We start from the raw sequence: 14,618 nt of genomic DNA on the forward strand, positions 1-14,618 counted from the left end.
GGTATATCATTCAGACAGAATATATTCGACCAAAATTAACATAATATGAAATAATGTTCATGGTTATTTTTTTGTCCCAACAAGGCAAAAAAAATGCTTGTCACTTTGTAACAATCTGTGCATGTGCCTTTTGGAATATATCCCTTTGTAATAAAGGCAGGGGGTCTGAATGCATTATCCACTGTAAGTTATGATAAAACAATATTGACATAATATTATATTTTAGGCCTATTAACCTTTTGACAAGCTGTGCATTTGACAAAGGACTGTCACAATGTGCAATTCTTTTTGATGGGCCCGCCTGCACCACTGCAAGGGTGATTAACATATCTTCCGGTAATTCTTAAAAATTAATCATACTGCCTGACCCGCACAGTCCAATTATCCTTTTGCGTTCGCCCCATGCTGTCCTGAATCAAATTGCCATTTGACAAACAAGCGTCAAATCGAGCCTGCGAATGCCAAATGAGACCCGTATGAATCATTTATCGCATTGTTTGATCTCTAAGTATAGAAAAATCTTAAACTAAGCACTGTTTGTGTCCCTCACTCACTCACATGCGTGTGTATGGATGGATGTGTGACTGTTACCATAGAATAGCACCACAATAATTTATTCCCCCAGCTACTTGGAACCATTAGTGAAAGTTCCAGGAGACCAATTAGCATTGGAAACCCAGTGGTGCGACTGTGGTGACAACCTCCTCAAACTGCCAAAGAAGTGTTACAAACAAACTGGACCCCAGGAGCACTGCTGGGGCCCCTCCAGGGACCCGGGGCCCCTTTCCAAAGACCAAAACAAACCTTGGCTGAGCGTCCACAATATCGCCTTAATGACGTTTCCCCCCGGGCCACAAACAGGCTAACACCATGGCCGGCTAATGACTGAGAAGAACAACACAACACACAACCTGAGAGAATGCGTGTGTGTGTGCGTGTGTGCCTGCGTGTGTGTGTGTGTGTGTGTGTGCATGTGCGTTTGTGCATGCGTGTGTGCCCGTGTTTGTCTGACTCCAAACCCTCAAAATAAAACAAACACCATGTAGTCTCTTGGTTGCCATGGCCACTCAGTCTGGATGGAGAGTCGGGCTCTATCAAGCATTGGAACATCAGCTCTACCATCATGTACCATATAGTAACACTAAAGTGTAATAAGGTATATCCCTACCATAAAGACAGGCCTGTATACAAAGGGGATCAACTATATAGTGAAACAGGCCCAAAAACATTTGAGCCTGAACTGAGCCAGTTTGGCCAGTGAGATGCTCGAAGCGTTGGCCGGCCACACATAAGCACCATTACTGCTGGCACTCGCTGCTCAGATAGCCACTTCAAATGGGCCCCACAAGTGGAATCTACTTAAGCCACTAAAAAAAGAGGTTGCATGGGCATGTCAAAAGCTCAACTATCTGCATTAACCAAACAAAAACCAAAAAAAGAAGGAGAAGAAAGGAACGGAGTGAGCCCCTTCAAAGGCTCCCCAAGGAACCTGCCGGGCGGACTTCAGAGAGTGTCGTGACCAGAGCCAGGCTGGAGGATCACACAACTCAGATAAGTCTAAGTGAATGGCCGTCAATGGAGAGCTCTGTTTTCAAAGGGCAAGTGTTGTAATTACCCAAGGCCTGAGAACACAGGAGCTGCGGCCAGACATAATGATATGCAGCCAGTCTGCTTGGACCAGACTGCGTGCCTTTCAGCAACAACATGGCATGGATCTCCCTTTCTCTCTCTCTCTCTCTCTGTCTCCCTGTCTCTCTCTCCCTTTTTCAGTGTTGCCCCCACTCTCAGCCAGGAGCTGGCAGGGAGGCTGCAGCGAGGAGCCCAGACCTGGCTACAGAGCCTCCCCACGCACGTCCCATTGCCGGTAGGTGCCAACTTGACTGCCGTGCCATTCCGTGTCCTGTTCGGTGCTTCTGAATGCAGTCGTCTCCAATTTAGGAACGGCTATGGAGCGCTGCGGCGATATTTATCACAGGCTGGTACGGGCCACCGCTCATGGAAATCGATAATCTGTTGTTTTAATTAATCAAACTTCCATCTGTTGTGTGATAGCTGCCTGAATGCTGCCAAACGTATAAAACTCAAACGTTCAGCTTATCAGCCGTACGCCCAGAGATTCAATATTTAAGAAGCCTGTCCATATGTTTTGTATGTATGTATGTATATATGTACCGTATGTGCATTCCAAAAGCTTAGTCCCTGACTGTAGGGTGATCCAAGATCTCAACTTGTGTATTTGCATTCTATGGATAAATCAATAATGTTCTTTCTAAAGGGAAGAAACCGCTCAGTTATCGGTTTCTGAGCCAGCATCGCAATATTCTCATTAATCTTTTGGGAGCCTTTTGAGAAGAAGAAAAAAAGAAACATCTCAAGGGTCTAAAAATCCCAGTGTTCCTCCAACTCCACGGGAAAACAGCTCCAAACAGATGCTCTCTCTCTCGCTCTCTCTCTCTGTCTCCCCCCCCTCTCTCTCTCTCTCTCTCTCTCTCTCTCTGTCTCTCTCTCTGTCTCCCCCCCTCTCTCTCTCCCTCTCTGTCTCTCTGCCTCCCCCCCTCTCTCTCTCTCTCTCTCTCTGTCCCCTCCCTCTCTCTCTCTGTCTCTCTCTCTGTCTCCCCCCCCCCCTCTCTCTCTCTCTCTCTCTCTGTCTCTCTCTGCCCCCCCCCCCCTATCTCACACACACACACACACACACACACACACACACACACACACACACACACACACACACACACACACACACACACACACACACACACACACACACACACACACACACACACACACACACACACACACACACACACACACACACACACACACACACACACACACACACACCCTTTCCACCGGAACCGGTTCAGTTCTTTTTGGTTCTTAGTGGTGAGCCAGAGTTCCAAAATTGGTGGGAAAAACTAGACCTATATTAAATTGTTTATAGGATCAATACAAGTAAATTACTACATGATAACCCTTCCACAGTAGTAGCTTTTTCATATTTTCGATTCTTTCGCATATTTTCTTACATAATGCCTCATTTGCATATTTAAAAATGTAAAATTTGTAATACAATAAATCATTGTCTTCGTGTAAGTACTCAATTGGGGAAGTTTCATGGTGATAACAATCTAATATAGGTATGGTTTTGCCCACTCAATTCATAATTAACGTTCCAATTTTGGAGCTCTGGCTCATGGACTAAGAACCAAAAATAAAAGAACTGAACCGGTTCCCATCGGGAAGGGGCCAGTATGTGTCTGCTACTATTGTCACAGTGTTGCGGCAGGTACACTGACACTCTATAAAGACACCTCAGTCTCCCCTTCTCTATCACCTGGGACCCCATGGGCGGCCGAGAAGGAAGAGACCGAGAGAGAGACATCCAGGGGGAGAGAGAGAGAGAGATGGATGGAAACACAGAGCAAATCTCTCATCCCTTACTCATTAGCGTGTGGAAACACGCCATCCATCAGGGGAAAGCTAGTTAATAATCGCACTCAATCACATAATGACCCAAACTCAGAGACAGAGACGGCCGAGTCGTCATTATGAAAATGAAGCTTGTATCGGCAGCGATCTCAGAGGAGGAAACGGGCTTGTCGCCCGATGAAGTCAACAGGCTCTCTCTCTCCAACCCCCCCCCCCCCCCACCTTCTTTTTTTGCGATATGGAGAAAAGCGGTGCTAGACGACAGTTCCTCTGATGCCCCTGTGGACATCATCCTGGGAAGTGGGACAAAGTGAGTGCGATGAGAGTGATAACCCTCTGGCTGTGTATCGACACTTCAATCTTTCCCTCAATGTGTGTGTGTGTGTGTGTGTGTGTGTGTGTGTGTGTGTGTGTGTGTGTGTGTGTGTGGTACACTATATTCACTCCATCCAAAGCAGCCCTCCACATGCAGCGCGCCGGACCAAAGCAGTGGCACTTTGTAGATAACAGCAGGTTATCATCAGAGTCTTAGTTCCTGTGTTTATTTGCGTGTGGGTGACGTGTGCTCATGAGAGCACGCATGCGCACGCACGCACGCACGCACGCACGCACGCACGCACGCACGCGTGTGTGTGTGTGTGTGTGTGTGTGTGTGTGTGTGTGTGTGTGTGTGTGTGTGTGTGCGCGCGCGCGTCTGTGTGTGTGTGTTTTCAAGTGGAAAACACGGTATAGCTCAGTTTATCACACCAATCAACACGTTTGTGTTTACAACAGTGAGCGTGGCCTGCACGGCGCTGCCTCAGAGGATAAACAGCCAGATAATGGTTTCAACTGGACCACAATATCACCATCACACTGGATCTGAGGAGCACAGATCTACTGCATGGAAAACTAAAATAATTAGGAAAAGAAGAACATGCAAAAGGGGCATTTGTTGAGGGATAGTTGCACATACACGCACGCACACACGCACGCACGCGCACACACGCACACACACGCGTGCGCATGCACACACACCTCCATCAGCTTTCCTCTCCTCCCAGCTGTGCCTCCTCTGCTGGGCCAAGATGTGATGCTTCTCGTCCAACCCCCCCCCCCCCCCCCCCCCCCAAAGCCAAGGGCATGCAAAAACACACACAGACACCCACAAGCACACACACACACGCGCGCGTACGTATACGTACACACACTTCCTCTACTGAATAATTAACACATGCCCCCCACAAACACATCTACCAGGTCCTAACAAAACCCACCAACCCCCCATGGAGCTGTGCACACACACACACACACACACACACACACACACACACACACACACACACACACACACACACACACACACACACACACACACACACACACACACACACACACACACACACACACACACACACACACACACACACACACACACACACACACACACACACACACACACACTGCCCTCCATCCAGTGCACACACAGTGGGTAGATAATTACCCAGCATGGCGCTTGAACCAAATACATGTGTTTAATAGGGGGTAAGTAAGGCCTACAGTTTATTATGACTGGGAGAAGTTTGGAGAGACACCTTGAACCTTAACACAATAACACTCCCTTCCATTCACCTGATTCTAGATCCTTTGTCACCACTCGTTAGGATTAGCACGGATTCTCTACTTTTTCTGGGTCATCATGCAGGGCCCACTTTACTTGAAAGTTCCAAAAGCACTCGCGTCCAAGTTCCAACCACATCCGGCCACTTAAGTTAAAGGTAGGGCAGGTGGTTTTCTTTGGTTGAAATAAGTACTTAAAAAGGTCTATGCTGTGATAGTACTAATTGCAGTACAGTGTTTGTGCAGTAACAGGAGTCTCCATGTTTCTCCAGCTTTTTATTAAACGCAGGGTAACTCAGGATACAGATTAACAATGTGTGCCGGGGAATTATTCAGAATAAAGGCGCTAGAGTTCCAAGCAGACGAGGGAGATTTTTCATTTTCAGACTTTCATTTCCCCCCCGAAACCGGGAGGTGAAATATTCAGTTTTTCCAAATCGTCGTCGTAAAACTGATCTCTCTTAAGTTTAGACGCGCTAATATATTCCAAATGAGATGCACGATGAAGTCAGAACTTATGACAGAACATCGGCGTTATGATCGATCTGCGCGGAGGCAGCGTAGATTCAGAGTAAATGAGGAAGATCGTCGGCCCGTAAACTAGGAAGTGAATGGCTGCGCGCGCAGCAAAACAGCTCCGGGAGTGCTGAGCAAGGTGTTGCCTAGTGTAATGTATGCGCATGCATTTAATGATAAATTTAAACTATTGTGTTCCGGCTTGGATCAATATACTTTAAGTTGTTATCACAATGAAAACTCTTTTTTCAAGCCTACTATAAATGTTTTGATATTAAATTATTATGAATGTTATTTTATCGATCAAATCTTTCCAAAGATTATTAGGGGGCCCACTTGCCCTTGGATGTGAATGGCCGCTTTAGGAACAGAAGACAGGCTGGAGAGCCGTGGCACGGTGCCATGTCTTTCTGCCCAGGGCAGATGAGCTGCCCATTGTGATGCCTGCGCGTGTTTTGTGTCCACACAGCAGTGCGGTTGGCACGGTGATGCACTTGTTGTGACGGGGGTGGGGGCGCCACTGACCTGCACATGATCTCGTGAGTGAGGAGGACGCGACACATCTCGGGGTTCTTGTCCTGTCCCTCGTACAGGATGGGCTAGAGGAGACGGAGAACCAAGAAAGACACATCAAGAGACACACGGACACACAAACAACGACATAACATTAGGCCATTGTACAGATTATGTATATGATTCTACAAAAGGCTGCAATTGAAAATATGGGGGGGAAAATAAGTCTGAAATAGCCCTATGAGACCTGGATCAAAATAGCTTTTGCAAATAGTTTTTATGGTTTGTTTCATTTTATTTAAGTGCCACATATAACTGGGTGTTTTATAAGGTAATATAAGGGCAATTTAAAGGCACTGCAATGAGAGCAGACAGTCAAGTCAGTTTCATAATATTTTCTGTCACTAACATCGCACATAGTAAAAACCCTCACTGTTAATTTGCAGTATGATGACCAGGAAGCATAAAAATGGACCCAGACAGACTCGAGTTAAATTAACACCGAGGCTTGTCCCCGCACGGTGTGGTAAACTCTGCCCAGGTTGGTGCACCAACGAGCATAACAAAAATTAGAAGAAAAAAAAATGAAAAAAAAACACACAAATGATTTGTGATGATTTGACCCAGGTGTGAGTGATTTCTCTGCGTTTGAATTCCTCTGTTTGCGGCGCTCTTAAACGACTAAAATTGATCCTGAGCCATTCAGAGCTCCGTGCCAGGAGCCCTGCGGGGCCTCTGGCCATGCAAGGGGGGGGGAAACCTCCTCAGCTCACACGGCGTTACTTATAGTCTATCATGTGTTACCAGGTGGTATACAGAACACAGGCCCTAGCTGGCACCGGAGCCAAGCACCGACTCAAAGTCAACCGTCGCCTCCAACCACCCGGCTCTATAAATGCACACCTCGTGCCAGTAATCAAGGTAGAACGTTTTGGACTGCAGTGTTGAAATGATGAAACGCAGAGGATGCTGGTGATGATGGCGTGTGCGTGTGGGTGTGTGTGTGCGTGCGTGACAGCACGCGCGTGTGAGTGTTCTTGCGTGTTCGTGTTCGTGTGTGTGTTTGTGACAGAGGGTGATATTTCGTCGCCGTCAGGCACAAACCTAGTATGTCCATATTTCTCCGTAAGTGAATGTACTGTAAACCCTACTTCATCATGCAAGTGTACAGTAGTGAGTAGTGAAAATAGCAGACCTACAAACAAGCTCACGACGCCTCGCGGCGGCTATTTACACTATTTAACTATTTATTTATTTTTTACAACAATAATTTCAAAACATCACTGTGTGAAGTGAAGAGCGCTCTTATCATATTACGTCATCATACATCATCTCATTCCGGCCAATTACAAGTTGCGTCCTCACTTGTGTCTTCAAGGTTTGTGTTATGCAATGTTTGTGTTTACACGAACACTCAAAATTGTCCATTCATTGTCAAAGGCATTTAATGTTTGTGTTAGGACAAAGTTTGCATACACTAAAAGCTGGACATAGGCGGGGCTAGCGCCCTTCAAAAATAACCGGTTTTGGACATACGAGGTTTCTGCTCGACAACAACGCTTTCCTCCTCCGTCCTGTGGAGGAGCCGTGCTCACCAGATCAGTGGCGAAAAAGTTACTCAAATGTTTTACTTAAGTAAAAGCGTCAATACTGCAATAAAGAAATACTCCGTTTTACATGTAAAAGTTTATTGGCTTCAAAATGTACTTAGAAAATAGGCTACTCATTGTGCAGAATGTCTCATATCAAGTTTTCAAATGTATAAAAATCTTTTGAAAGATGCGACGCATTGTGAGCTTGTATAGATCTGCTATTTTCAGCTATTTTCAAATGGCCAAAATGTATATAGGGTTAAAGTGGCTATTGGAAATACTCAAGTGAAGTACAAATACCTCAAAATTGTACAAATCTTTGAATATATGAGAAAGGTTGAGCACCAAAGACATAGACACATTTCTTTTCAGAAAACTGTTAGGATTTAGAAGCCTTTTTTTTCTATGGTTACTTTCCAGCAGTGGTGATGAGCGGGGTCTGTATGGACCCTCTACAGCCTCCTCAGGCCATCCCAGTGTTCCCATGCAGCCAGATGGTGGTGGGCCGCGCCCCTGGAAGAGCCCCCCCCCCCCCTCCCCCTGCCTCCTCCCTAGCTCTCCCCCGGCCAGGCTGTCATGTCAGCCGCTGGATGACAGATGACCGCTGAGAGGTGGAGAGCGAGGGCCTACGCAGGCTGAGCGAGCGAGCTGCGATACAAACTACTGGACGAGTGTGTGTATGTATGTACGCGCTCGCGCGTGCGTGTGTGTGTGCGTGCACACGTGCGTGCATTGTAGCGTGAGCTAAATAATGCAAGATGCATGTGTCTTTTTTTTTGTGTGTGTCTTAACCTGAATCCTCATACTGGTTGGGGACGGACGGACGGACGGACAGACAGACAGACTCAACTTGATACTCATTGTACTCCACCCATTCCCTCCCTCCCTGATCTGCCGCTAACTCATCCACCTTTATGGTTAAAGCAGACCCGCAAAACCCACCTCCACACACACACACACACACACACACACACACACACACACACACACACACACACACACATATATATATATATATATATACCCCCCCCCCCCCCCCCCCAAGGGGACGATACTTTTAGGATAACGACCACTTCTGCATTATTGATCCCAGCCTGCCTCTATAGCCCTGTATTAAAATGCTCCAGTTTGGCCAGAAGGCCCAGGGATTGGAACTGGGGCTGAGGGGGGGGCTGAGGGGGGGTGGAGGGGGGTCTGCATGGTGAGGGGCACCTGGTCGATATTTATACATCATCATTTCTGATTCACAGACACACTGTGTGTGTGTGTGTGTGTGTGTGTGTGTGTGTGTGTGCGTGCGTGCGTGCGTGCGTGCGTGCGTGCGTGCGTGCGTGCGTGCGTGCGTGCGTGCGTGCGTGTGCATGCACGTGCATGGGGTATATGCATGTGAGTGCCGGTGCCAGGAAGCCCAGGGGTTATACCGTATTTGCACTCTGAAAGTAAGGATGTGAATAACTTGATAACATCACCTCTGTCTGTCTCTGTCTGTCTCTCCCTTTCTCTCTCTTCCTCTCTCTCTCTCTCTCTCTCTCTCTCCCTCTCTCTCTCTCCTCTCTCTCTCTCTCTCTCTCTCTCTCTCTCTCTCTCTCTGTCTCTGTCTTTCTCTCTCTCTCTCTCTCTCTCTCTCGGAGTGTGAGATTTATTTTGTACAATAATGGTTTTGCCGCTTGAGTTTTTATTCGTCGTAGAAGAAGACGACAATATCATACTGAGAGTGAAGATGAGACTTTAGCCATGAAGCCAAACTTGATAAAAGGCCTATAAACACACTTTAGCAGAGGTTGTGTGTACTTTGATGCAACCACAGTTGCATGATCCGCCGTAAACCATCGCGACTGCATCGCGCTGCTATACAAGCAAGCAAAACCTTGCTTTAATTCAATTCCTTCTGTAGTGCAGATTTCCAAGAATACGGGATCCTTAACAGGCTCTCAACAGGACGGATCGATTTTTCCCGGGGCACCCCCCCCCCCCCCCCTGACTCCGGCCATGCAGGCCCGTCTGTCTGTCACGTCTGTGTGTCTGTCTGTCTGTCTGTCTTGGGGGGGGGGGGGGGGTGTCGTCCGTGAAGGAGCGCGCAGGGAGGCATTTGAGTGGCGTGCGATGCCAGCGGTGCGGCGCTGTGTAGACGCCGAGGCCTGTTGGTGTTGTTGTCAAGATTATTGTCTCCAGCGTGCCGTCGCTGCAGCACATTAAGGGCTATTGATTGGTTTCCGTGGCTGACGCTTTGTCGGGGAGCCGCTTGGCACATCGATCTGAGACAGGCTGACAGGGCGACACTGTCGAGAGGGAGCGAGGGTTGGGCTGGGGTACAGTAGCTTGTGTGCGCTGTGCGTGCGTGCGTGCATGCATGTGTGTGTGTGTGTGTGTGCGTGCATGTTCGTGTGTGTGTGTCTGTGTGTCTGCACTCCGCAGGTAGGCTTTGAGTGATGTTGTTTTGTTTTTTTTAAGGAGGTGGAGGTGACGTTTTGTTTTTGAGTAACTGGAAGAAGAGTTCACATGCCACATGTTTTACTGACACAGGGGCGATCTGAGGTTTGGGTTTAGCAAAACCCTATAGTTTCAGAGAAATGAATTGCATTTGAATTGCATTTGGATTTGAATTGAATTGCATTCAGAAAAAAAAGCACACCTGTGTTGCAGGCAATGGCTCTACAGAGTCATGGGTATGGAATTAGGGAAAGGGTTCTACAATCAGGGGGCGTGTTCTATATTTAAGACACCATGGATCGTAGAATCAGGGGAAGTGCTCTAGAATTAAGGGATGGCTTATAGAAAAACATGATGAGTTCTAGAATCAAAGGAAGAGTAGAGTAAAAATGCATATGGGTTCTTGAATCAGAGGACGTACATACAGTATTCTAGAAATGAGGGATGGGTTGAAGAGTCAGAGGAAGAGTCTAGAATCAGACAAACGGCTCTATAATGCATAGGTGAAACCTTCTGGAGCAAAAGCATGCTTACCTGTTTGGTCATGGAGTCTATCAAAGCATGCTCACCTGTTTGGTCATGGAGTCTATCAAAGCATGCTCACCTGTTTGGTCATGGAGTCTATCAAAGCATGCTCACCTGTTTGGTCATGGAGTCTATCAAAGCATGCTCACCTGGTCATGGAGTCTATCAAAGCATGCTCACCTGTTTGGTCATGGAGTCTATCAAAGCATGCTCACCTGTTTGGTCATGGAGTCTATCAAAGCATGCTCACCTGTTTGGTCATGGAGTCTATCAAAGCATGCTCACCTGTTTGGTCATGGAGTCTATCAAAGCATGCTCACCTGTTTGGTCATGGAGTCTATCAACCGTACGTAGAGGTCTTGCTCTGTCCTGATTCCTGAAAGATGACACGTAAACATTGTCACACGTTAGCTAAGAAAAGGAAAACTGTGAGCTAATGACATTATATTTATGATATTTTAGAATTACTGCTCACTGCTGACAGTAGAATTAGTGTAATAAGTATCTTGAAGACAAGTTTAAAGTGATTTGACTGCATGATGACAGATTTATAACACCCACATAGACAGACATACATACATGTATTAACCTAGTATGCTAATTTGGTCCCAGTAAGCAAAAACAAATCCCACAAAAGACTGATTTCTAATAATGTGCTGTAAATGAATTCTGCTATTATTTATGTCCCGATAGTGTATTTATGTTTTCTGTAGAGCTTGTCATCTAGAACGGGGCTATGCTAACCCCCCTCAGCAAAAACAAACATTAGTGCGCTCTGGAGTTGTTTATTATTTATGGGCCAAGCCGCCTTTAACTGCCGAGCCTCTCCGAGGCCCTCCCGCTGCCTTTTTCCTCAAGGATAACAAGGAATTCTCATTCACCGACAAATTAAATATCAATCAAGACGGCTTGTCTTTTATTAGCCATGCAACCGAGCGTAAATGTGACACGAACGCGACATGGGGTGGAGGAAGCAAATTGCAGGGAACACCTGTTAGTGTCGGGGCTTGTCTAATTGTGTTAGAGGGGTTTTTTGTTGTGTTTCGGGCCCGTTTCCTCTGCGCTTCCTCTCCGACCTAATTGACATGATTCACTCCTCGCTCTGCCGATGGAATGGTTGCTGTGTGTGTGGCGCTGCGTGTTGTGTGTGTGTGTGTGTGTGTGTGGCGCTGCGTGTTGTGTGTGTGTGTGTGTGTGTGGCGCTGCGTGTTGTGTGGCTAAATTGACATGATTCACTCACTCGCTCTACACCGACAGAACGGTTGCTGCGTGTTGTGTGCGGCTAAATGGCTGCCGTTTCCATCGGCAGCAGATGAGGTCAATTACCTCCATACGATGCTGATAGCGCCATGCCGATTCATATTAGAATGATTTACCCCCTTTTTGGAGAAATCGCTTTTTTTATGTTGTGCTTTGTCTCCCGTTTTTCTGCAGGGGTCTGCACATTTTAACGCTGTCCATATCTGAATGTGTGCCAAGAGAAATCTAAGTTGTGTGTTTTCAATCATCCCAGACCCCTCTTACTTTTCCCCTGATGGATAAAGCAGAGTTTGGGACCGGTTAGTTGTTCTTGAGTCTTATTCCAGATGTTGGAGGCATTATTTTGATCATCTGTTTCCATGGCTGACTGAAAATGTCTTTTTACTGAAAATGATAAAGCTTTTCCAGCCACCCAGAGTTAGGAGGATGTAGATCAACTAAACATTTGGTTGAATTAGTTTTAAGAATTCCAACCTTTGTTATTCTAAGAAAGGTTTTGCTGAGCACGCATCTCTGCTTTTCCAACATCGAGCCTACTGTACCTCAGAAGGGGAATTAAGATCACACTGATGAATTACACGTGTTCTCCGAAACAGAATGCTTCCTATTGGGAAGATGAAACATTACCTGAGGTACATAATTCAGTATCTTTCAAGCATAGAAGATCCCATCTGTAATACTGTTTTGCCTTAAGTATTTTGTCTTTCTTAAAGGAAACTTTGCAGATTTTCAACCTAAATCCCATAGTTCTGATGTGAGGAGATCAATAAATATAGCATGTGTATCTGTCCGCCAAAAGTTGACGTAATGTACACCCGATGCCGTGAGATGATGCGTTTGACATCATTGTTTCACAACGCTAACATTTTGCTGGGAAACACACATGAGACTGAATGTCTTGCTTTGCTACACTATATTTTTGATCTCCTCACAATGGGAATTAGTTGGAATCGTTTTCTTATAATGAAGCATTATGTTTCCTGTAGCTCCCGTTTATACTTTAAATTGTAGGTTTTGCATTTTGCATTAAAGCGTTTTATGTCACATGTTCTGAATCTCACAATTTTCACAGGCTAATAAAACAGCAGTAGTTCATATTTCAAACTCGGTCTCACCATTACTGTAGAGGAGTTGTAACCTGTAGTGGATTCCATTGTTGGTCTTCTCGCCGTTGTACTCCTGTCACAGGAAATAAAAAACACACGTTAGAGCAAATGTAAAATAGCTGCTTAAATTGGAACCATGATGTACCGTGATTACGTCATGGATGTCTAAAATTTGTTACAAATCCATTTTAAGTTAACCACTTAAACGAAGTGACATGTGTATTGTATGCACATACAAGTGACATATGTATGCACATATACAGTACACAGTAAAATGCTCATAGTGCACAATGTATCCATTTGTGTAACCAAGTGTGCGTGTGCTCACAGTAAAATAAACACTCAGGAATGTACAGAGTACATGCACATATACGCATGTTGAGACTGCTTCAAGCAGATGTTGGCTCACACAGTCTGATCTCAATGGGGGAAAGAGGCAGAATATAACTGTGTGTCCAGCTGAACAGTGCAGCTCGTGTCTCTGAGGTACAACTCTGCATGCGGAGCCCAAAAACCTGACAGGCTCCATTTCAGGGACTTGGCTGTAGGTTAGCTGAACTTAAATGCTATTTTGAAATGGCTTGGCTGTGCTTGAATATGTTCTGTAATGGCAGGCTGTTGTTTCCATATCGTTGTGTCAACAGCAATAGCAATATGAGATGTGTGAATGAAGAATGGAGGTTGTGTTCACTGTGGTACTGCTGGTAAGATCACACCTAAGAACTATTTCGGCTTCTTGTCCATGGATTCTCAATCTCTAAAAAGGCACACAGGATATCCTGTAACCAGACAGGACAACCCTCATTGAATCACAGAGAAAGACAGAGGAGCTTCTCAAGACATGAGCCACTAAGCTAAACCAAGCTTTTGAATTGGTCGAAGCATGTTGCGTTTGAAAACACAAGTGGTTGTACTTGACAGGATCCAAATTTGAGTAACCTGAAATAACTACAGAGCCAAATAATTCTGATTATTGGTTGCCCCTTTTTAGAAAATGAGGGAACGTTTATTAGTGGCTCAAAGCACCATATACCCTGCAAATATCCACCCCTGACCCCATGGTCCCTAGGGAGCAGGACAGTCTCCATGATGTCATACCTCCCCATGAATAAGCTCTGGGACGGACGGGGAATAAATCCCACCCCTACCTCCCTCCATTCCCTAGTTCCTTCCTCCCTTCCTTCCTTCATGTCTCTATCATCTCTCTCCCTTGCTGTGTCTCCGTCTCCTTTATCCTCTCCTTTTTCTCTACCCCCATTTCTTTGAGGGGCGCTATAGCTCCTCCAACGTCTGGCTATTGAAATGGCGTCATATGGCAGTCAAGTCTATGGACTATGAATTTTGTTTAGAGCACTTTAAACAGAGTGGCAGCCAAGTCTATGGAGTTTGCTTAGAGCACTTAAATTATTACCAGGCACCCTTCACCTCACACGAGTGTGATTTCTAATCTCCCTCCCTCCTTCCCTTCCGTCTCTCCATCATGCTCCCTTTCTCCCCAACGTCCATCCCTCCTTCCCTCTCCTCCTCCTCCAACTCATTCCTCAGGGTTCGTCGTCGCCCGGTGCCAAGTGTGCCGCCGAGCCTTGGCCCGTGGTGCCCATGGGGGTGAGGCATGGCCCGTGGTGCCCATGGGGGTGAGGCATGCACG

General features: G+C 46.2%; 1 protein-coding gene across 1 annotated transcript in view; it reads right to left on the minus strand.

Moving 5' to 3' along the window:
• Positions 1–5,867: 5,867 nt before the first annotated feature.
• Positions 5,868–14,618, minus strand: part of LOC306917672 (transcription factor COE3-like) — a gene marked incomplete at its 3' end in the record, with an annotated part of 30,291 nt that continues 21,540 nt past the window's right edge. The window contains exons 3-5 of the mRNA XM_079495962.1: positions 12,980–13,043; positions 10,925–10,980; positions 5,868–6,143 (exon numbers count right to left, since the gene is read on the minus strand). Coding sequence (XP_079352088.1) covers positions 5,868–6,143; positions 10,925–10,980; positions 12,980–13,043 — 396 coding nt within the window. The remainder of the gene's footprint in view (positions 6,144–10,924; positions 10,981–12,979; positions 13,044–14,618) is intronic.

The sequence above is a fragment of the Electrona antarctica genome, assembly GCF_951216825.1.
Source record: "Electrona antarctica genome assembly, chromosome: 1".
NCBI lineage: Eukaryota > Metazoa > Chordata > Actinopteri > Myctophiformes > Myctophidae > Electrona > Electrona antarctica.